The 25,163-nt window shown below is 39.1% G+C and overlaps 2 protein-coding genes across 2 annotated transcripts in view; one reads left to right on the forward strand and one right to left on the reverse strand.

Moving 5' to 3' along the window:
- Positions 1 to 5: 5 nt before the first annotated feature.
- LOC118268687 (membrane-associated protein Hem) lies at positions 6 to 5,298 on the forward strand. Its single transcript, XM_035583273.2, has 2 exons — positions 6 to 207; positions 823 to 5,298. The coding sequence occupies exon 2, from the start codon at positions 834 to 836 to the stop codon at positions 4,200 to 4,202; it is 3,369 nt and encodes a 1,122-aa protein (XP_035439166.1). The 5' UTR covers positions 6 to 207; positions 823 to 833; the 3' UTR covers positions 4,203 to 5,298.
- Positions 5,299 to 5,887: 589 nt separating this feature from the next.
- The window catches only part of LOC118268688 (disintegrin and metalloproteinase domain-containing protein 10), a 48,056-nt gene continuing 28,780 nt past the window's right edge, over positions 5,888 to 25,163 (reverse strand). Inside the window, exons 4-16 of the mRNA XM_050706435.1 lie at positions 22,657 to 22,848; positions 17,957 to 18,143; positions 16,144 to 16,306; positions 14,505 to 14,669; positions 11,248 to 11,419; positions 10,580 to 10,791; positions 9,926 to 10,160; positions 9,555 to 9,669; positions 8,898 to 9,067; positions 8,292 to 8,557; positions 7,946 to 8,178; positions 7,665 to 7,834; positions 5,888 to 7,520 (exon numbers count right to left, since the gene is read on the reverse strand). Of these exons, the coding sequence (XP_050562392.1) occupies positions 7,420 to 7,520; positions 7,665 to 7,834; positions 7,946 to 8,178; positions 8,292 to 8,557; positions 8,898 to 9,067; positions 9,555 to 9,669; positions 9,926 to 10,160; positions 10,580 to 10,791; positions 11,248 to 11,419; positions 14,505 to 14,669; positions 16,144 to 16,306; positions 17,957 to 18,143; positions 22,657 to 22,848 (2,381 nt within the window). The 3' untranslated portion in view covers positions 5,888 to 7,419. The remainder of the gene's footprint in view (positions 7,521 to 7,664; positions 7,835 to 7,945; positions 8,179 to 8,291; positions 8,558 to 8,897; positions 9,068 to 9,554; positions 9,670 to 9,925; positions 10,161 to 10,579; positions 10,792 to 11,247; positions 11,420 to 14,504; positions 14,670 to 16,143; positions 16,307 to 17,956; positions 18,144 to 22,656; positions 22,849 to 25,163) is intronic.

Raw genomic sequence — 25,163 nt, forward strand, 5'->3', positions numbered from 1 at the left:
CAAAAAACCAGCAAATGTCAAACTGTTATAAATCTAAATGGATGATAGCGTTTCTGGCACTCCCTTTTCCTTGATTATTGATGAAAAAGTTTAAAAGTGCAGTGTAAATTGCTTAATATGCTTACCCAGTAGCCAGTTTAGTTCTTTGTATAACATGAAAGATTAATTTGCTGCGTAAAATTAGTACGTGAGCGTAGCAATAATAAGGTAACTATGATTCAAGCATATTTATCATTGCGGTGGTACTCTCGTGCTGATTTACATTCATCTATTGTTTTATTACTATGTTCTACTATCACGAATAGATAAATAGATCAATATATTAAAGAAACACCAAGAGAAAATTTGTTTAGTTTCGGTATGAAGGATACAGTGTGCAATCAGGAAGGATATGATAACACAAATTGGATATGCGGCATTAGACCAATTGATTCATCAGTCGTGCTTAGTAATAGCCTGGGTCGTAGTTTCAACATCATAATTCTACCTTTGCTATCCCCTAATGTTGTTCATGCACTTTGACATTTATATGGCTTAGGATATGGGCTTATTGAACAATTCAATTTTCATGCTTATTGAAACTGTTCTAATGTTCAATATCAATCGAAATTTAAAGTTTAAAATATAGCAATGCCTGGTAATATTGTCATCTTATTTTATTCTAGTTATAAGTAACAAATGCTCTAAAGGGAACTAGCTAGCTTCTGTTACCTAGCTAGTTTTGTGGATCTCTTTCCTGTTATTGTTTAAATAGACCACACCAAGTACTCATGAAATCAATTATTTATTTATGGATGTAAATAATATATTCTCTTGTTGTAGAAACATCAACCATGTCAAGATCAGTCCATATCAGCCAGCAAAAGCTGGCTGAAAAGCTCATCATACTGAATGACAGGGGAATTGGAATGCTGACTCGCATCTACAACATCAAGAAAGCCTGTGGGGATGCTAAATCTAAACCAGGTTTCCTGTCCGACAAGGCCTTAGAATCTTCTATTAAAAACATTGTTAGAAGATTCCCCAGCATTGATGTCAAAGGCCTCCAAGCTATTACCAACATCAGAAATGAAATCATCAAGTCTCTCTCGTTGTACTACTACACATTTGTTGATCTTTTAGATTTCAAAGACAATGTATGTGACCTCCTCAACATTTTAGACTCATGTCAGGTCACATTGGACCTGACTTTAAATTTTGAATTGACAAAGAATTACCTTGATCTGATCACCACTTACATTTCATTGATGATTTTACTCTCAAGAGTAGAAGATCGTAAAGCAGTGCTAGGCTTGTTCAATGCTGCTCATGAAATGGTTCACAATCAAATTGATCAGAGTTTCCCACGCTTGGGTCAAATGATCCTAGATTATGATGCTCCATTGAAGAAACTATCTGAAGAATTTCTGCCACATCAGAAGGTACTTTCTAGTGCCCTTAACTCACTGTGGCAAGTGTACCCTGCAAGAAATCTAACAGCTGAACATTGGAGATCTGAGCAAAAGTTGAGTTTAGTGAGCAACCCTGCACAACTGCTGAAGCCTTCAGAGACAAACACCATGTCCTGTGAATATGTGTCACTGGAATGCCTGGAGAGATGGGTGATATTTGGTTTTGCAATCTGTCACCAAATGCTGCAACAAGATCACGCTAACAAAATGTGGGTCAGTGCCTTAGAATCAGGTTGGGTTGTAGCTCTGTTCCGTGATGAAGTTATCTATATCCACAGCTACATCCAGAGTTTCTTTGATGGCATAAAAGGTTATGGTAAAAGAATTTCCGAAGTGAAAGATTGCTATCACCATGCTGTACAGAAAGCCAGCTACAAGCACAGGGAGAGAAGGAAGTTCCTGAGGACTGCTCTGAAGGAACTTGGTCTCATATTGACTGATCAGCCAGGGTTATTGGGACCCAAGGCATTGTTAATTTTTATTGGTCTCTGCTATGCTAGAGATGAAGTATTTTGGTTACTAAGACACAATGACAATCCACCACAAAAAGTAAAAGGTAAAGCAGCTGAAGATTTAGTTGACCGTCAGTTGCCAGAACTTCTATTCCATATGGAAGAGCTGAGGGCTCTTGTAAGGAAGTACAGTCAGGTCATGCAGAGGTACTATGTTCAGTATCTGTCAGGTTTTGATGCTGTTGCTCTAAACTTGATGATACAGAACTTGCAAGTCAATCCTGATGATGAGAATACAATTCTCTCTTCACTGTGTAGCACTGCCGGCAATTTAAGCGTGAAGCAAGTTGAAGATAATGAGCTGTTTGACTTCCGCGCATTTCGTCTTGACTGGTTCCGGCTTCAAACATACACGTCGGTTGCTAAGTGTGCTTTTAACCTTGTAGATCAGAGAGAACTTGCACAGTTCATTGATAAAATGGTCTTCCATACAAAAATGGTTGATAATCTGGATGAAATTATGGTGGAGACGTCTGACTTATCACTCTTCTGTTTCTACAGTAAAATCTTTGAAAGTCAATTCCACATGTGCCTTGAGTTTCCGGCGCAAAATCGTTACATCATTGCATTCCCCCTGATTTGCAGCCACTTCCAGAACTGCACTCACGAGCTATGCCCGGAAGAAAGACACCACATTCGAGAGCGAAGTCTGTCTGTTGTAAACATATTCCTTGACGAAATGGCGAAAGAAGCAAAGAATATCATCACTACGATTTGTGACGAGCAGTGTACCATGAGCGATAAACTACTTCCTAAACATTGTGCGCAAACTATTGCTCACTTGGCGAATAGGAAGAAGAAGGACAAGAACAAGAAGAACACAATAGCGATTGTACAGCCGGGCGCAGAGAGCTACAGGAAGACCAGGGAGGAGCTGACTACCATGGACAAACTACACATGGCATTAACAGAGCTCTGCTATGCCATCAACTATTGTGCTACTGTCAATGTGTGGGAGTACACGTTCGCACCGCGAGAATATTTACACCAACATCTGGAAACCCGCTTTTCCAAAGCATTGGTTGGTATGGTTATGTTCAACCAAGACACAAGTGAAATTGCTAAGCCATCTGAGCTGTTAGTCAGTGTTCGCGCTTACATGAATGTCTTGCAAACAGTCGAAAATTACGTACACATTGACATTACTAGAGTGTTCAACAATTGCCTTCTACAGCAAACACAAAATACAGACAGCCATGGTGAAAAGACAATTGCGTCCCTGTACACTCAGTGGTACTCAGAAATCTTACTAAGGAGAGTTAGTGCTGGCAGTATCTGCTTTTCCATGAATCAGAAAGCCTTTGTTAGTTTAACTGCAGAAGGCGCAATCCCATTCAACGCCGAAGAGTACTCTGACATCAATGAGCTTCGTGCTCTAGCTGAACTCATTGGCCCATACGGCATGAAATTATTGAGCGAAACATTAATGTGGCACATTGCTAGTCAAGTCCAGGAACTAAAGAAGTTAGTAGTACAAAACAAAGAGGTTCTTCAAATGCTCAGAACAAACTTCGATAAACCCGAAATAATGAGGGAACAGTTCAAACGGCTGCAACACGTTGACAACGTTCTGCAGAGAATGACAATAATCGGCGTCATTTTGAGCTTCAGACAGATTGCGCAAGAATCTCTTTTGGATGTACTGGAACGCCGCATTCCGTTCTTAATTAGTTCAATAAAAGATTTCCAACAACAATTGCCAAGTGGGGACCCAATGCGTGTCATATCAGAAATGTGTTCGGCGGCTGGATTGCCTTGCAAGGTGGATCCTACGCTGGCATCAGCTCTCCGGCAAAACAAGACGGACGTTGAAGAAGAAGAACATCTAATTGTATGTCTATTGATGGTATTCGTTGCCGTGTCTTTGCCGAGACTTGCTCGTAGTGAAGGGTCTTTCTACAGGCCATCGCTAGAAGGGCATGCTAACAATATTCATTGCATGGCGCCAGCAATCAATCATATCTTTGGTGCTCTGTTTACAATCTGTGGTCAGGGAGATATAGAAGACCGTATGAAGGAGTTCTTGGCACTGGCGTCCTCGTCACTGCTGCGACTCGGTCAAGAGACTGACAAGGAAGCTATTAAGAACCGAGAGTCTGTTTACCTTCTCCTCGACCTGATTGTTCAAGAGTCTCCATTCCTTACCATGGACCTATTAGAATCTTGTTTCCCATATGTTCTAATACGTAATGCTTATCATGAAGTATACAAACAAGAACAAATGGCGTTGCATTTATAAATTATTAAGTAATTATGACGAAAGACCACGCTTTGGTGTATTAGTTATTTGTTTTCATAAAGCACTTTAGATAAACATTTCAATAACACGAGTATTATAAAAGATGAAACATTCACTATAATATATTAAATTCGAAAGTTTAATAATTATGTTATCCGAAATATTTGGCTTTAATGAGACTGGCTTACAATTCCTTTCTTTATCAAATAGAGTTAATCTATTTACTTTAAGCCTTATTTAATTTAACGATTTGTTATAATTAGACAGTATATAAGTAAGGTCAGTGTTCTAGTTAACATTAACATAACAAAATATTACAATCAATTTAATATTACGTATTGTGTAAGCATAACCCACAGAGGCAACAATAAATAATATAACTTGAATATGAATTCCGTAGCTGTACAACTCACAAAAAATAATTTAGATGATATGTTTAGGTAATTAGTTATATAATTGCCTCGATGCTTTTAAATGGTTTATTAGTTGATAAGATATTCCAAATTTTTATTATTATTAATATAAAATTAATGTACTTTTTAGTATCAATTAGACACCGCCTATACAGTCTGTACTTGTAATGGTAATAAGCGATTTCACACTCTTATGTATGTAATTCCAATATAAAATACTGTCTATCAGACTCGTTCATTATGCTTTTAATACAATTTTTACGCAAAATAATTTGGCTAGAAGTCTGTTAAAAAGACAATTTATATTTATAAGCTGTTACAATAGTCGAAATAACGATTAGCTACCTCTAGAAAACAATAATACTGAATACTGAATCTTACATTCTATATTTAAATTGCTATGAGTCAATGGGAAATCCGTTAGATAATATCTCTGTATGAATGAATCTGTTGCTAAAGTATCACCACGATTAAAATTTATTAATATTCTCGTGTGAATTTGTGCTTATTGTATACATAATTCAAAGTATGATTAATTTTGCAATTATTATAAAATGTATGGACATAATTCTCTTGGAACACATTTGTATACTTCTGTTTATGATCTAGCTTGTAATTATGATACTTTTGTACCTTGTATATACAGATATATCCTTTATTAAACTATTAAATAATATATTAAATTGATTTTTATTTTTCCCCCTTTCCAAAGACAGATATAGTTAAAAATATTATCCCCTCCCCTATGTTCTCCTATACTTATTATAGGTACTCTTTGCCCTATGTCGAAAAATTCAGGCGTAACGTAAAGGTCACAGCAGTTCAAAACACGTACTATTTTTTATTAGTCTATGGCAAAAGTATCGAAAGAGTATAATAAGTAACCTTCATACCACAAACTCAAAGCATGTCGTCAGTTGTGATGTGTGAATATTTTGCAATGCGCAAATCTCGAGAATAGCTCTACCGATTTCACTAATTGTTTCTATAAAACAATGTTCTGTTGCCTCATTATATTCGAAAAATCGAAACTAGCCTCCCGTCCCGACTTTGCTTAGGTACTATTCAGAGCCTTTCTCGTTGAATTTGTATTTTTTATTTTACACATACCAGACCCCGGTAATAATTAACCCAACAAAAAGAAATAACTCCATTTTGGTGTACTTATTCCAGTTACATGTTGTGATCCATTTATGTACAGGTACACCTACATTCATTCACAATTCAAACAACGTTAATAAATAGTCAGGTTGACACAATAAAAGCACAGAGTTCATGTAAAATTTATTGTATTTTTTTTATTATTTTGAAATCACATGTTGTAACATTCATCTTGTTAATTAAAAATATTCACATTGTCATTTAAATAATCTATACGGTAATCTAGCTTACACTTAGGAGAAATAATGCCATTGAGTACTACTTAGTGGCGGATGTAACGGATCATCCGCCTGTTACACGATTGGTCAAGTCATTCTACAACAGAACATTACCCTCAGTTTACATACATACAAATATACAGTATTATAGTACAATTACAAGAACTTGTGTATTGTTTCGACATTCACTAATAAAATGGCATTAATATGGTATACTTTAAGACCGATTCTTAACATTACAATGTATAGAAATAATAAAAAATACATCATGCTCTTTGGCTTGCACGACGGAAAGTAATACTACGTAATAATGATTGTAAACATAATCTCATAATCTATGAAAGAGATCAATTCAACTGTACGACAAACCATTCTGGAAGGGAGCGGAGTGTGATATGCAAGTTTGTTACACCAGACTGGTTCCGCTAGCGAGCACTAGGGAGCCGAGACCAACACCCAGTCACCCACGCACTACTCTTACACTCACAAATAATACAAGGAATGAGTTACAAAACGTTTAAACGTCATCGTAGCAACATGAAGTTTCAGTCTAATAACATTTTGATCATTTGGCAATATTGTTAAATTTCATATTACATTCTACTTAAAATAGGATAAATAAAATAAAAGAATACAAAAGTAGGGACATTAATCGCCATAGGAAGACTAAATGCATTTTTTGAAAATATGTAGGTATTTGAGCCCATTAAGAATAAATTACGAAATATACTTATGATAAATGTATTATCACGATGTAGTGAGAAATGAAGAACTAACGATAAAGGAACAGGAATACAAATCGGTATAATGGCACCTCGACATTCCACTTACGATACATTAAATACGTTAAAAATAACTTTATATAAAAATTACAATTACGGAGATTCGAGTAAAACAATGCGGATACTTTACAATTACCTCTAGTCGGTATGAACGTTCCGGTCTATAGTCGTATGATATTATTACATCGTAGCCTTTGTATACCTCTCCATTTATATACAAAAATATACATAAATGTCCGGTTCCGGGAGCAACACTCTACTGAACAGTTACAAGTATCACTGGTTCACACGAACTTCGCGCCGGCCCTAAGAGTCCCTGGTACTTCTGTATAAAAATAATAATTTGATAGATCACCGCGTCGCTCGCGTGCATTTTCTACTTTGAGCTCAGAGAGAGCGGATCGGTCGCAGAGATCCGTGTTGAGCAAACATGGGGCTACACGGCGGGCCGCGGGCGCTACTCGGCGCAGCGCGTGACGGTGAGCGCGTCGGGCGACTGCAGCGAGATGGCGGTCTGCGAGGCCACGGTGTGCGCGGCGGGGCGGCGGCGCCACGCGTAGCCCAGCAGCAGCGGCACGCCCGGCGCCAGCGCCACCAGCTCCAGCGCGCCGCCGCCGCCCGCCTCCGCGCAGTACGAGTACTGTCAGACCTTCTGCGGGGGCCGCATCTCGTACGACTGCGGATACGCGTTCGCGTACGGCTCCGCACGACGCCCGCTGGGACCCGCCGGCGCTGATGCTGCCGCTATAAAGGGAACACGTAATTAGTAAATTGTTTAATGACAAAAAATATCTGGTAAATAAGCTACAAAATAGCTTTTGAACACTTAAAAAGATATTTTAATATAATATTTGATAATTAAATAAGAAAATAACATGGTATACGTACGTCGGTCCCTGTGTGCGTATGTGAGCGGGGGCGCGTACCCCTTGTGTCCCCTGGGGCGGCGGTGTCCGGCGCGGGGCGGCGCACGCGCAGGCGAGCGGGCCGCCGCGCCGCCCGGGTGGCGCATGCGCCGTAGCGTGTTCATTGGACGACGGAGCGTCTCGGATAACCGCCTGCAATAACAAATACAATATCACTAAAATTCTTCACTAAATGGTTACTGATGGCCTATCTGAATATAAACGAATGAGAGATAAAATTCGAGTCCATAAAATGAAAGTTACCTGGCTGGCGGCCGCTTAGGGTTGGAGGAGGGCGTGTGTACAGCGCAACACTTGACGAAGGCGCCCATGCAGACGATGAGCCCGACGCCGGCCAGCAGCACGGCCCACCACTGCTCCGTCACCCACGCCTGCACCGACTGCAGCGTGGCGCGGTTCAGCAGGAGGTTCTTCAGCCGAGCCAGGGGACCTTCCGCGTCCACCGCACGGCATTTCAAGAATACGTCACAGTAACCCTGCAGACAAAATTAATGTTTGATCAATATTTGAAGCAAAGTTTCAAGTTCTTCTGCTCATTAAATATTAAGTTTTATATATTTTGTTAACTTTATTATATGTATAATTTTACCTGGAAGTTATCACAAGGAGAGCCGGGCCGTAGACTGATCCCACCTTTGGGCAAGCCTACACGGTCCGCGAAGTCGGCGGTGCTCTGGCACTGGTCGGGGCGGGGCCCGACCTGGCAGGCGAGCTGGCAGAGGGCGCGCCGGTCCACGACGGCGGCCGACACGCCGTCGCCCACTGCGCGCGGCGTGGACGACAGGAAGCACTCCGTCATGTTCCACGCCAGGCAGATCGAGCCGCGGCACTCGCCGCTCAGGCACAGTTGGGTTCCTGCGGACATGGCAATTGTTTTACTTACTGCTTACTTGAATTTTGGAAGTTGTGTTATAAGATTTGAAAATCATTTAATTTATTCCCATTGTTGACCAGTTTATATTTTTTGAAGAGCAACACAACATATCGACGGTTGAAAGGCTAATTGATCCAAGCGACATTTTTTTTGCGATATTTAGTTAATATACATCATTAGCTGGAGAAAAATAACTGATTTCGAATATGTATTTAACTAAATATCGCAAAAAATTGTCGTTTGGCTCAATTGGCCTTTCAACCATCGATATGTAGCTAGTGAAATGGGTAGGAAACAAGAGGTGGGGTATTGAGTACTAACCATTATTGCACATGGTATGGTTGGGCATGGCGCGTGGCTCGGGGCAGTCGGCGGAGAGGCCGGAGCAGAACGAGGCGTGACTGCATTCGGAAGCCTCGCGACACGTCACGTTGCGGGACGCTGGGACGAACTCACACGTCGCCGCGTTACAGCACGGACCTTGCGATGGACTGGGGACGCAAAATATTATGTTAACACACATCATCATCATTGACAACAGCCTATAACTGCCCATTAGTCAGCAATTGCACTTCTTACATGGAGATTTGAGCACTAAGCACCATGCTTGCTCAAAGTGGATTGGCGACTTCAAACTTTATATGTTTTCCTTCACCGTAATGTCAGTATGTAGTGCCAAAATAATCTTACGTCAATCATCTACTTCAATCTACTAGTACTCCTTTTCTATTCAGGAGCCATTAGGTTGTGCAATTCTTGCTCTTGCTTCAAGGTTTATCCGGTACTAACCGGCGATCACTGACAACCATAATTGATTGGATCTCTTGACAACGGTGACGATAATTTATAGATGTCCAAATTCGAAAAGTACATTAACAACAACCGATAGAACAATTTGTTTGTTTAAAATATGTAGTAGAATAAATATTATATTATGTACATGTAAAAAAAAACATTACGAGACATTGAATATCATACCTGCACTGCGTGTGAGCTCTCCTAGCGCAGCCTTTAGCAGAAGAGTTCTTGGCATCCATTGCACTCAGCTGGCGCGGGTAACAACACCGGTCCTTGCATTCATTCTCGTCATAACCTGAGTAAGTAACGCCAGTTGTTTATTTTGCTCGTTTGAAAACGTTGGTAGAGTTATCAATACAAATTATTCAATACAAATTTTACTCTAGAAGAAACGCTAGTAAGGTTTGAAAAAGTTAGTAAAAGATTCTTTGCCCTCCAAACCAGTGGAGGCAGTTCATCATAATGCTGAGTTCAGCTTCTCTCTTTCTCTATCTTGTAATCTTTAAGATCTTCTAGTCAATTTGTTTGAAGAAATTGGTATAAGTAGGTACCGCAGTCGCACTCCTCGTTGTCCTCGACGATCTTGTTCCCGCAGAAGGCGCCGGCGCTGGCGGTGAGACAGTTCCGCTTGCGTCCGTCGCGCACGGCGTCCAGCACGGCGCTGATGTTGCCCACGCTGCACGTCGAGAACCGGCTGTTGTTGGGCCGGTCGCCGCTCGTCGCCGACGCGAACATTATGTAGTTGCCTTGCTGCCCGCCCGGCCGGCAGTCCGTCGGGTAGTCGTGCTACGATACAACATGGTTCGTTAAAACTGGCATTTCACAACCAGGGACCTTAGTCTGCTATTACAATTGTGTCAGAATGGTCGATCATTGAGCAGTGAAGAGGGATGGAGCTATACAACCTACATAGCTCAGTCCCTCTTGCACTGCTCAGTGATCGACCATTCTGACACTAGTAGGTCTGAGTGAAAACAATCCAGTAAATTGGATTGAAAACTATGCAGAAATATTTTATATCTCTCTTTTGAAAGCAGCATCAAAATACTTGCGCAAAACTTGTATTAGTTTGCGCAATGCCTGCGCTATTTTAGCGCACTGAGTACAATTAAGATAGAAACAGATTGTTACTTCATTTTAATTATTTTTTCAAATAGAACGACGTTATTTTGATGGAATATGAAAGAACAGCTATTTCTACATACCGGTGACCCAAAGTTATGTCCGATCTCATGGGCTAGGGTAAGCTGGCTGACTTTGGGCGGAACTCGACTGTTGTAGTTGACGAAGGTGATGATGCCGGTGTTGAGCGACCGCTTGGTGCTCTGGTACATGCCGCCGATGGTCTCCGTGTATGTCTTGTACTTCTCGCATATACCTCCTGATGCACCACTTGCACTCGCTACCCATGCTAGACCTGGAGGAGAAAGAAGAATTGTTGTATTATAGATCTCGCATTTATTACTCAAGTTAGCATATTTAGCTAATCTAAAAGTTTTTAGGACAAAACTGAGTCCTAAGGAAGAAAGATACGAACTAAATAGGACAATTCTAGCGCTATACGCGTGTATATAAGCGAAATCACTCCAAGGTAATTAGTTTTTTTAACGTAACTTCTTCTCGTAATTTAAGAGATAACTCATGAGCATTTTCCCACACTAAGATTTTCTCCTGTGTCACGGATGTGTTTACAAACATACAAGTTCACATGCACATGACGCCCGGACCTAAAACAACAATTTGTGGGTCACACAAAGTGTTGCTTCGTGCCCACTACACATTGCACGGTAGCCAGTTGCCCAGCCACAATGTCACCTGCGCAGTCAATAATATAATTAAGACTAACAACGTTATATGTACAAGTGTTTGTTACCTAGTGTGCCTCCAGTGAAGTCTCTGTAGGTGAACACGTAGGCAAGACAGAAGTCCTCATGGTTGCCTAGCGAGTGCAAGTTCAGGAAGTTGGACACGTCGATGTTCTCCAGGCAGAACTGGTTCGTTTCGCTGCCGAACTCGTGACCCCTGCACATTGAGTCGTCGTCGATCTGTGGAATAAATTGTATCATTACTATAAGGTTTCTTTTGAAAAAAAGAGTTTAGGGAACAGAGAGTAAAGTTCCCTAAGAAAAGGAGAATCCTCCGACAAGGCGAGGTGATCATGCTTAGCGGGCTTTCCGCCCAACTGTTGTTCGTTGGGATTTTCTTAAACCATTGATTTGACCATAGACTTCTGTCATCTGTCGCCACAAGAGTAACGATGGAGTTTCTTGCTGGTTCTTCTCCATTCGAAGCTACACTTTGGAATGAGTACCTATCTTCACTGACAGTCGGACTGACGGACAAATCAATTTGATTCTTCAAAAGTGCCTAATTTAGGATCAATTTAATTAAATTCTTTGATTTTGAATTTGACTCTTACGAAATTTCATCCAAATCCGTTCAGTACTTTTTTCTTGAAAGAGTAACAAACATACATTCATCCTGACGAAGTTTTGCAATTATAATATTAGTAGTTAATAGCTAGGGTGCTAGTTGCTACCATGATCTAACGCTAACCATTATATTTCAACGTACCACGTGTCTAAATCTATGGTAAATGTATTGAGTATGTTTTGTGAGACGAATTCAACAATGCAAATCATAAAATCGGATTAACCATTCACGAGTTTTATATCGTGTAACTAATTAAATTCGGTTCCATATGTGTACTGTACTAATCACTGTCACGTGGCTCACCACGACACATGTTATTACCCCCCTTGAGATTGAGAATCCCCGATTCCCCAACGTCCCTAAACCCCAGAAGGCCGGCAACGCATTTGTAACGCCCCTAGTATTTCGAGTGCCAATGGGCGGCGGCGATTGCTTAGCATCAGATGATCCGTCTGCACGATTACCGGTTTATACCATAAAAAAAATTAGAGAACCCTGTTTCGGTATGAATCGGACGGTTCAACCAGAGTAATACCACGACCTCGCAATAACCGGCTTGAATCAATGGTTGTGTGTCGTTTTGCCGCATGAGTGAGGTTATGGTGAAGAGTGTATCTACTCATGGTTTGATGGAATAAATAGCATATTTTTATGTTATCTAAAAGGATAATAAACATTTTGTTTTCATGCAAGGGTTAATGACTTCCTTGTTATTGTGCAGTAATTGGGATTTTTATCAAACATCGTTTCTAATAATTATAATTATTACTGCAGTCGACCGTTACATGTATTTTTATTATATTTTATCCATAAATTGATAAGCTTAATTAGAAGTACCTAGAGGCATCGACTAGAGGAAAATGGTGTTTTGATATTAACATTGTATCGAGTTCAAAAAGGGGAGTTGGAGGACAGCGATTACACCAACTATGAACCGAATTTACAAAGTTCAGATGTAGTCTGAAGTATCATTGTCACTTAGACTGAAGACAAAATCCCAGGGCATTTGAGATGAAGAGGCGACTAGTGTATTTTTTAATTGTTTTATAAAGTATTTTAAAAAATACTACAATTTAATGAGAGTATGGAGTTGATCTGAAGGGAAGGAATTCCTCGAGGTTTTGCAGTAGTTACCCTCTGTTCTGTGGGCTTGAATAATTTATATTGAAGAGAACACAAAGCCACATAACGGCATCCATATACAATACATATCAAAAACATAATACGATAACATTAGTTACGGTTTTCTGTTTCAAATCAAATTTTTCGCTTGATTAAACATATGAGTCATATGGTCACACTTTGGGCCACGTTTACCTAAAAGCCGGTACTAAATAGCTTATATAAAGCTGCTTATATACAGTAAAATATATGATCCACACTTCATTGAACATTGGGCCTGTTATGTACTTACATAAATGTCTCCTTTTGAGATAAAACTTAACGCCTGACTAAAATTGACCTTTCCCCTTGGCTGGGAAGCATTGAGACCTAAAATAATTTCAGATCAGACCTTATGTAGTGATGTTTAACTGCCGGACTTCTAACACTATTGTGTAGACAAAATACGGATTGAATGCGCAGTTAACATTCAGATGGAGTTTGGTTATGATACACAATGTGCATGCATATTTTATTCGTTAGGTTATCCTTAAGTTAAAACTAAATCAGACAATGTAAATCATGCCTAGGTATTTAAATGTTATATACAATCAATAGTTAATTAAACTACGTATCTAACTAACTGCCGCACTCAGAATCATGTAATAAATCGCAAGCAAAGGAATAAATATGACTTTTTGACAAATTCTCCATACAAAAACTTTCACACGTCAATTTTATTCCACGAAAAAAAATATCTATATTGATTGAAAAAATGGCCCTTGAGATCTAAGAATATCTTCATGGTACATATATGAAGGATAAAAACACCAAAATGAATTAATTTTGCGACTTAGGTGTTGATATTTGATATCACTGGCGACTGTCGACACATGATCGAGTGCGGTCTAGATGCAGGAAACAAGGCAGAGCGTGGCGTGACCTAACCACATCCGAATTCGGAACAATGTGGTTATCACACTGCACTGTGTACGTCTGTATATTTTAAACCATTACCTGTTTTAAGTATGCATTATTTTTAAATGGCTTACTGCTGCACTCAGTGACATTTAGCAATTACTTTAACTATACCTTAGTAACAGTTTGTATCGAAAACAATCAATAACAAACAATACGGCAAAGATGTAAGAACCGAAGTGAAGATGTTGTTTGATTATATGCACATTTCGGAGAGTATTTATGTGTTTACACATTGTACAAATCTGTGAAACACCTACTTCTCATTATTCCTCACCTCTCCGGTCGGCCGGCCTCATCTAGTTATTTAAGAGATTGACGTGTAAAAGAGTTACATTGTAACCTATTTGCAAAACTAAATATCATTTATCATTATCAATTATCCGACCTGGATAACAATCACAATTATACCAGGAGAAACAAATAGTAACTTTACAATACATAAATGGTAATGGAAAACCTTAAAGAAAAGAGCATAATCCTTTTTAAAGGGCCGGCAACGCAGACGCACCTGTGATTCCTCTGGTGTTGCGGGTATCTATGGGCGATGGTAATCGCTTACCATCAGGTGACACGTATGCTCATTTGCCAGCTATTCCATAAAAAATGGTCACAAACCTTTATTCTCTGTACTTCAAACTTGATGTTTCTATGTTCGAATCGTCCGTCGAACTTGGTGTGGCTGTAGATGTAGTTGACGGCGGTCACGTGGTGCGATATGAGGGACAGGATCTCCTCACGAGTCTTCATGTCCACCTCGCTCTTTTTGCTCGGGTCTCGGTGCTGGAAAAGTAAACATTAGGCTATTATTTAATTTCGTAATCGTCAGCTGAAACACATCCGGAGCTGCGGACTACCTAGTGGGTTTACCGGGGCTCCAGCTCGAAAAGCAGGAGTAGGAACGGGATGGTTTTTAGTCAGTAAGAGTCTGACACTCCCTCCCGTCTCGCCCAAGGCGGGAGAAGTCATTGGATGATTTTCCCACCTCACAAAAAAAAAGCTGAAACACATCAGATCAGCAGCCTATAAGTGCTCGTTGCTGAGCAAAGGCCTCTTCTCACACGGAGAAGGTTTGGGCATTAATCACCACGCTTGCTCAATACGGGTTGTCATGCAAGTGCTAAAGGGAAGTTCGGTCAAACCTACAAACTAAGAAAGCGTAATTTGTGACGTAGTATTATGAAAAAATATTTCATCTTATAAATATGTACATACTTAATACGTATTATGTATGTAAGTATTTCATGAATTTTAATCTTATTATGTAAGAAAAACAAATGAGGCACAGGTATCAAAGGTTGCATTTTGTAAGTCAAGAGCGCAATTATTAGCAAGGCATGCAAATAATTTTTTATTAATGTACAAGATATTGGGGTCAATAAGGCCACGGTCTCACGTTTAGTGTTACATCTACCTATAGGTGTATTTTTTATTATAGACTAGACTTGTTGCGATCTTTTTGAAGTTACTTTTGAATCAAGTGTAACAAATTGGTTCTCAATATAATCTACAAGTTCCTTACGAAAAATATATTTTTTTAATAACCTTTAATTATAGCGAGTGTATTATCTACTTTTAGTTTATGTGTGTGCGTATAGTAATATTTAAAAGAAGAAAAAATGCACTGAACTCTTCATCTTTGTAATATTGTCTAAGTAATTACGTCTAAACACAAAAAATAACAATGACATCCAGAATTCCAGAATATAAATAACATAATATACTCTCAAATAAACATAGTACATAAATGAAAATGTACAGCAGAGAAAACCGGACGGAAAACTAATGATGACTTGCGTCCGGGAATCAGTCCCTAACGCGCCGTCATATTATTATGGCACGGCTATAGCAAGGCAGTGATCGAGCGAACTTGTTTCACGATCAACAGGAACTACTACAAATGTATTTTAAAACTATTGTAGCTTCTAACCGTTGCTTTGAAGATGCGCAATACAACTTATAAGTGTGGGAGAGCCATGTTGCGACACGAATGGAGCGGAGTGATACAACGGCCTCACAGAAAAACGGCGTGAAACAGCGCTTGCTTTGTGTTTCTCCGTGCGACTGGACTAGGAATTGGACCACTGGCGGTCCAATTCCTTCCATCCCAAATTTTAAGCCTGTTGCCATTTACCATTGGGTAAGAGTGCGGTGCCGTTTGCTTACTATAAGGAGTCTGCTCATTTGCGGCCCTACGCCATAGAAATACCAAGTACCTATTGTTAATGTAGTTTCCAACACCAACACTTATACTTACATCTGGAAACCCTTCCCTGACGTGTCTCCATATGAGCGGGTCTGTCTGTATGTAGAGGGAACACGTGTTTCCCTTCTCGTCGGGGGCTGCCCGCCGCGACCGTGTGTGCTCGCCCGTGTTCGCAGCTCGCGAGTACTTGTTGTAATGGTGCATATCCCAGTACCTGAAACAATCACACTATCGTTTAACACATTGAACGCTGTGGTGGTCACCGATGTTAGCGGAGGATTTGCCTTCAACAGTTTTCTAATGGCAGTCAAAGACAAACCTGTAATTATTTTTACGCAGTAGTCGCCTTTGACTACCAATACCATACAGATCTTATAGCACCCAAGGGAAGAACAGAAAGGTGAAGGCTAAGATCTAAAAACATTGTATATTTTGCCGTCCATCACCAATCAAAGGGTTTAAAAAAAAGAAGTAAACTTAGGTAGAAAAGCAATCTCAGTCGTGATAGTAAGGTATAACACTTATGGTCAAATACTCAAACGTCATTCAATTTTAAGTCGCTCTCAAAAATAGTTCTGTCACTACAAATCTATACTATAATATTATAAAGCTGAAGAGTTTGTTTGTTTGTTTGTTTGAACGCGCTAATCTCCAGAACTACTGGTCCGATTTTAATAATTCTTTTTGTGTTGAATAGTGCATTTATCGAGGAAGGCTATAAGCTATGAAACATCACGCTATGACCAATAGGAGCCAAGCAGGGCGGGTGAAACCGCGCGGAAGCAGCTAGTTCCTTATAAAAGACAGAGATAAAAAGATATTTAAGTATAACTTAAAATTGAGTACCGTTTCAGTACCCGGGCGTTACAAAGCTAAATCTATTTAAAGCTACAATTTCCACAATAACCTATCAACCTATTGACTGTTCTAAAACTGGAAATAAGATAAATAGCTCCTATTTGAAAATAAACCACTTCACTTAAGAACACGGCAAAGTTCGGTCGTGTACTACTTAATTGGGCGTGGCTAAACTACTTTTTTTTTTGTTTTCGTTCCAAAGCCCACGTGTGGCATGTCTACCCATGTGGATAATAAAAAAGGCTGCAAATGTGTCAACGGAACGCCTGTCCACATTTATTTTGTTTTTCGTTTTATAAACAAGCGTTTAAGGTACGGCACGTTTTTATTATACATAATTTCGTTCTTCCCTAGAATTCGGTCACAAACAAAATCATTTTAAATGTAATATTCAGAGCGGGGAGTAAAAAGAAGTTTCGCAAAGATCGATTCGCTTTTTAGATGTTACTACCTACTTACTGCTGCAGTAAAAAGTGATAGCAACATTTTAGAATTAATTATAACGAGAAAGGAGTTCTCATTTATTTAGTTTATGATTAATCGACTTATAAGTTAACGTGTACTGTCATGCTGAAGAGAATATTTATGTATGATTTATCGTCGTAGAAGTAGACTATTATTTTAATTCAATAGCGTAGACTTAGTATAGAGGTTATTGAAAGAGCAATTATAAAAAAACTTTTTGTTCAAAAACAAACACTTTAAAACTTTTATGAAATAACTTTGATAAAGAGCTGCAACTTGAACGATTTAAAATGAGTTTGTCTTGAAGATGTACAAAAGCTGCATTTTAGTGAATGTAAAAAGTCAGACCAAGGCGCAGGCAAACTTTTGGAGCCTGATTTAGGTCGCCATATATGTTGGTACCAAGGCCCCGGCTTGGAGCAGGAGTTGGAACTGGTATTAGTATTCAGTCATTACGAATATGACACTACCTCACGCCTTACCCAGTGTGGGAAGGGTCATGTCATGATCTTCCACTCATAAAATTAGTGAATTAAGTTACCTGGGCTCATTATCCCTCAAGCTGTTTGGGTGTGGTGGTTGTGAAGGAGGAGCATGGTGTCCATGTGTTGCTGTAGTTGGTGTGGACCCAGGCGCTGGTGATGTCTGCTCATCATCGACACCTGAGTTCTGGATGCGTTCCATCCATTGTACGACTTCGTCTGTGATGCCGCAACCACCCACGTGACCTGATGACAAACATATTGTATTAATACTTTCATATTGGATCAAGATTTCAAACAAGAAAAGCCAAGCTCAGCTGTTGCAGTTGTGGCCAACGACTATGTCATGGACGAGGCTGTTTCGACTTAGAATTTATAAAAGTTGACAAGTTTTAAAATGAAACATGAAACTAAAACACAATCATTTTGCTTCTTGGTGTATGTATAATATTTGAAGGACGAAAGGTGTCTTGCTTTTGAAAATACAACTCTATAGACTCCTAACCAAGGTTTATGCGGCAAACATTCAAATGTTATGGCATAACGGGGTCCGTCCCACGCTCCGTTTTTCGTTTCGTGGTCCCGATACTAGATCTACGATTTATGCATTCAGCATTCAGCCCACATTTATCCACTGTTCCAGTTTACGATATCTTCCTGAGTCGGGCTCGTGTGTTTGCTAACATTTGCAATATTTACGAGCTACAACGTCACCATCTTGCTATTGTGCAGAGGTTATCTGACAGCTGTCGTCACTTCATCGACATTGCAAAACGTAAATTACCGAAACTTATGCAATAAACTGTGTGAATCAGCTACGCCTTATGCAAACTGTTCAGAGTTATCGGTTAAAATTGTTCTACCGTCATTACAAAGTTTTGGTTCCAGCACAGAGAACAGACTCACTGTAAAGATGGTAATGTTCCAAGAAACGAAGGGTCAGAATTCCCGTCTCTAACTTAATATTACGACGCTACGCCGAGCTTTACGTCAAGCACATAGTCACAATGCGCCGTACGTGTTTCGAATACGATGGCTCGATTTATCGAGATTTATAATCCAGATCAGTAGTAGCGATTGAGTGAAAATATTAATTCCGTGTGTGTAGCTCTACGACTTAAAAGAATATAATCAAAAAATGGACAGCGGTGCTACCCAGCACGGTACAATGCTCGTCTTAGAATATTCCACGAGATGTACATGATATTTAAATTATTCATGATAAATCCCAAGTTAGCCGTTGGAGTTGGGAAGAAAAATACGTAGCGGACACCGCCTCGACCCGCTCGTGGCGAAATAAATACCGAACGCTGACACCAAACTCTTTTCTATAGCGCTATTCTGAGATTTATATATCAACCGAGTTCCTGTTAGATTTATAACCCTAATATATATTAATCTCTTTGTTTTTTCCTCTTCGCTGCGAGATGTAGCTGAATGGCCACGTTTGGTCAGACTAATGGATCGGTAATGTTTTGCCAGCTTCAGTGAGATAAACCTGTTGGTTATTGTTACTAATTGTAAATATGCATAACTTGCTTCCTATTCTTTAGGAATAATCTTTCAAGCACTTAACAATATAATAACGTCTTATAATGGAGTTGAAACAACCTGAAATACTAAGAGAGCAGTAAAATGAACAGGAAAATTATAAATAGCCCGCAGGTAAATCATGTTCTGTATGCCGACTAGCGACTGTTGCGTAGACCTTCTAAGCATTGAATAGGGAAACCATAATGACGCATGAAAAGTACAATGCGAGCGAAAAAGCGCAGTTTTAAAATTAAAAAGTGCTGAATAGTCGAGTTTTTTTTTCAGCTCGTGTGTCGTGTTAGAGCACATTGGCGTTTCGCATCCGGGCGGGCTGCATTTTAACGAACCTCCTGTGCGCGGGTGCGGCGCGCCAGCCAGATAACGGAAATTACCGCCTGCTGGCATACAACGCGACGTTAATGCCTACCAGCCAATTCAAATATCATATTTACTCGCAGATTTCAGACGACCATTTCCAAGCGGTCATTATGGTGTAATGGGGCTCGAGATTTTCTGGAAGACTTAACTCTAATTGGTCTTCTTAAAAAGTACCTACGCGAAATATTCACAATTTCTACGAATTTGCAGGATTGCTCTTGCTTGAGAAGCTCGTTTATGATTTTATAAATTTGTAGTAAGTTGATATTATTAAAGGTTATCTGATATCGCTTTAATGATGAAGTTGCTGCACCAACTAGTATAATGAACTAACCGCAATATCGAAGGGTAAATTAGTTCATAATCACTATTTTTTCCTGTATAATGGTCCAGGGAACTAACAAACCATTTTCCTGAATGCAATTCTCGGAATATTGAAATATCAATACCAAAGCAACTTTACCTGTTAGCGTGCCGTTTCCTATTACACAAATAAATTAAAGTCTTGATTTTAAGTATCTTGTTCCAATACCAGAAACCCACTTTATTGTTAGATTAATAACTTGTAATGGTAATAACTTCAATTCGAAATATTACGTGCTGTACATTTCTCATGCAAATACAGTCGACGGCGCAGTTGGGAGTCGTTGTGCCAACTCGTGCCCAGACAGAGTCAAGAGAACTCCATATAGAAATTGTTTGTTCTGCACGAAACATTATGTTGGTACTGTTAGTTATTAAAGGAGCATTCACTTGGATCTGGTAGAGTGGAGGGCTGAACAAACATTCTCATTTGTATCGTCTTGTATTTCTGAACAGTATTAAATTCCCGACATTCAAAAATATTTGCCGAGGGCTCTTTGTCAGTATAAAAGCTACAGTAAAATAAATGTCATTAGGAGTACCGAAACGATGTGAGGATACCGATATTAAATGAAGCGCTTAAATAAGATTGTGTAGAACAGTTTGTGTAACGAAACGGGAGCTCCGTTCGTGACTAGTCGCGAGTTTGGACAATATTAAATTAGAGATGCTCCACAGTCTTCGGGGGACGGTTTACGACAAGCATTTTCTACTCGGTTAATGCGTTTTATATGATGATAGGGTTGGGAAGGTAAACACTGACTTTCAGTGTTGTGTGTTTAACATTTTCCAAACCATTTTATGTTTCCATACTGTGTGTATGTTTAAAAAAAGGTGTATTAGACCATATTGTGATATTCCATTGTCTGCAATCTTATTTTATCGTATTTATATCAAGTATCTTCCTCTGTATTAGTAACGATATTGTATGTCTAAAAACAAAGTGCCGCAGAGCAAAATTAGGCGAGCACATTTTTTTGTTTTGTAAAAAGATTTCTTATTTGGTTCGTTGTGTGAAAGTCTTTCATATTCAAATAAAAGCTCCATAGAGAACGCGCCGAGAAGGGTCCCCCTGCCGCTGTTCAATAACTCGTAATGAAAACAAATGTAGCTACAAAACGCGACCCTTCCTGCTCACTCAATACCTACAAAATTTATTTTTCGATCAAACGTAATTTTCAGAAGCAAAACAAATGAAGAACCTTGTTAACAATACAAAGGAAGAGATCATCCAAAACATGACTAGATTCTGCCCCGATACACATGCGAAATGTATACAATGTAAGAACGATGAAAATAGGATCGCCGGTGGCAACAAGATAAAAATGATGCGGCTCCATAGTCGTCCCAGTTTATTATGGGTATATTGTCGGTATTCAAAAGCACTGCTGAAAGGGGACTTGTGTTTATGCAATTCAGTAGAGTCGCATATTCAGGTGGGTTGCTACTCGCTACACATACAACTGCACAATGAAATTGCATCTACAACACAGTGGAAACGGGAAAAATGCAAACTCGGCAGGCGGGGCGGTGTTGTTGACGCGAAATTACCATTCCAGCGCAGCCTACGGACGAATGAATATGTAACGTGGAATTTAGTCTGGTTTGATGACATTGTAAACCGTGCCAAAATTCACATACACAGCGATAAAACATGATTTAAAGCATGTTAAGCTCGTCACGGCGAATTAAAGTCGACTGACTCTGAATGAATTTATGACAACGGGCGCCGGCCAATAAATGAGTCGAACGTTCTGTTATAAATTATGCGAATTTTCCGATGCAAGCGGTGTTGCAATCAGCCGGTGACAGCGCGCCGAGCAAATGGGATTAAACTTTGTTAAACGACCTTGCGTTGCAATCCATTTGCCGTGCGACATACTGTGGCGAAACTTCCACGCGACCCGCCTCTCCCTACACTCCCGAACTCCCGACTCCACTAACTGCACGTGTAGTTACAAATTTCTACACAGTTAATTTTGTTATTGCACCTATGCAAAGGAAACTTAATTGTACCTAGCGTAATGGGATTAAAACCGTAAAACGCGATTACTTCATTTGATACGACTCATAAAATAGCGTATGGTACTGGATATACGATAATCGGATTTTCCTCGCAACAATAACACAGATTCAGCATTGTGTCGGTTTATAACTTCCTCAGCCTATTATCCGATCACGGTAATTTATCTAACAACGTTATCTTATTCACCGAACTACCTCTTGGTAACACGTAAAAGTATCTCATTGACTCGGGATTCCAAATTATTAAACGATAAATTAGTAATAATTAGAATTGAATATCTTCATTAGGTAAAGAATTGTGGCTGGAACCTCATTCATCAGCGGTTGACAAAATTGGATCGTGTTTATGAATGACATGGCATAGCAAATCACACAAATACATCTGCATAGATGGGGCATTGGAGTCCTTATTGTTGTTATAACTTTAAGTTTTTTATTGAATGTACATGGATCCACTTACCATGTCTCCGATGGGCGTATGGGTCGCTGACATCACCTTCGCGATAGATCACCGAATGGACTCGCGTCCGCGTGCTGTTCGGGGGGAAGTATCGCCTCGCATGTTCCACGTAGAACGAGCCATCGCTCGCTATGATCTTCCCCTCGAAGACACCATCCGTCACCGAACCAAACACCGATGACTTTGGATCATCTGCACAAAAACAAACATGTGTTCAATTAAAAAAATAAAAATACAGAAAACATTGACGTTACTGGTGAAGTGGGGACTGAGGAACTAACACCCCGTACAGAAGAAATCATTGAACATAGATATCGATCAGTCCATATGTAGGTTGAGTAGATTCCTTGGAAAAGAGCCCTAATAGAAGGACCCTACATTTTTATGTGAATTAGTCGTCGAGTGTCTGGAATTAAAAGTTGTGAAAAACGCTAGATTATTATTATTATTATTGAATAACTTCACGGAATATTTGCATAGAGGTTTATTTGAAGGTGCAAGAGCATTAGTCACAGCATTCGGCTAGGTCCCACCCTTGTAAAGTAACGTGCGGCGGTTGGAAATTAATCGTGAGCCGGGATTACCAGTTCCAAGCCCTCATGAGTCTTGTTATTTATGTCAAGTTTAAATAACATGACGTTGTTTTATGCGATCATATTATTATGAGCCTAGTTAAAGATTAAACTTCCGTTTGTATTGTAAAGGGCCTAACTTATTCAATTTCTGTCGGCACACTGTTAAGCATATTCGTATAAAACGACCCACCTTCATTAGGATTCTGTCTCTACTGTAAACACAATGTGTTTACAAACAAAATATCCGAAAAACGAAACAAATTCTCCAACCAGAATTAACAAATTTTCAGCATAGCAGAATGTAGACTAAAATAACACCACAAAATTATAAGTCAAAATTTAACAAGCTAATAAAATATAAAAAGGAGCAAATTTGGAGCACTACTTACCGCTCAAAATTTCATTACTTTCTACGTATATTACAAGGCTTTCTAAAGTCTTGACGCTGTTTGCCTTCATATGAGTTTGTTATAACGAAATTGCCTCTATTAAAACGTAAGTATATGTTGTCTAACATTAGGGTTATATTTAGAATGTTATTAGGACTAGACTGGGAGAGAGTTTATTGCACACGTTTTCTCATTTAATATCTCTTACAGCCTACATTTTCACGGATATTTGTTCGTGATTCTGCTTGGTATGGTAATAACGCATAGTTAACATGATAATTGATACCAAATGTTGGTAGAGATAAGATATGGAATGGCAGGTCTTGGGAAACCGGTACTAAGTAATAGTACTAAGGACTATTGTTCATAATCCACCAGTAACCAGTAGCACCCTTGTTCGTACACCTGGCAGTTCTCTATGCGATCTGCATATATCCACATGTTATTTATTTTAGGGTACACTGTATCAATTGACCAAATACATTTAAATTTCCCATTATTTAATTCGTTAATAACAGAATTTGATACCTTTTTTGTAATCATATAGTGACTGATTCATCATATGATTTAGCTCTTCAAAATTATTAGTTAGCATTAAGCCTCGGATTTTTCGGCTTCAAATTAGAGATCACGAACACAGTTTGCGTTTTTAAATGAAATGACAATGCCAGAATATCTATAGAGCTCAAAAAATATATTGTACAGGCATACCAAATGTAGCATTCTATTGCTGCTCTATTAGTGATAACTAAATACAGGATTAAAAGCCTTTAGAGCTTGCGGTTTCTATATAAATCTAAGAACAAAATATTACATTTAGGTTAGGTACCAGTTTAGATTAATTGCAGTTATAATGGTAGAAATAATTAAATTAAGTGCTTTATATTATTACAATGCTATCATAGGGTGTTTAGCTATAAAAGGAAGGAATGTCATCACCAATATCACCTTTAGTAATCCTACTTTTCATTCATAGCCATAACGAAACAACAATGTAAACAGAACAGACAGAGCGAATGTCAAATAATAAATAATGACTTTTTGGACATAACTGACACAAGCACGCCAATGACGTTTCGTTACATCTGATCACTTACGTTCAAATACGAAATAATAATTAGAATAAGCATTCATTATAATATATATTATAAAAATAAATAAATTAACTAACAGTATGTATTTATACCAAATTCATATTAAAATCCGCATTACATTAATAAATCTTTTTTTTATCGAATGACTCGTTTTGTTCTTGTGCAAGCGTACTCAGATAGTCGCGATAAATACAGGAATAGGCCTTGATTTTTTAAATTCTTTTTATTTCCTAATTTTTATCCGCAACACAATTTGCATAATATTGATTAATTTACATTTTTGTAATTGATGAAATTAGGATCTGGCATTGTCATTTAAACGACAACTAGAGAACATAACTTCATAACAAAGCGAACAGTCAACCAGTCACCATACTGGCGTTGGTTAAGCGCGTAATCAATTCGATCGCACGACTCATACCAGTAACACCTGCATGTATCAGTGAGAA

Source organism: Spodoptera frugiperda, chromosome 29 (genome assembly GCF_023101765.2).
Source record: "Spodoptera frugiperda isolate SF20-4 chromosome 29, AGI-APGP_CSIRO_Sfru_2.0, whole genome shotgun sequence".
NCBI lineage: Eukaryota > Metazoa > Arthropoda > Insecta > Lepidoptera > Noctuidae > Spodoptera > Spodoptera frugiperda.

What these genes read in the sequence shown, in the direction of transcription:
- LOC118268687 (XM_035583273.2), top strand. Translation starts at nt 834, where the DNA reads ATGTCAAGATCAGTCCATATCAGCCAGCAAAAGCTGGCTGAAAAGCTC.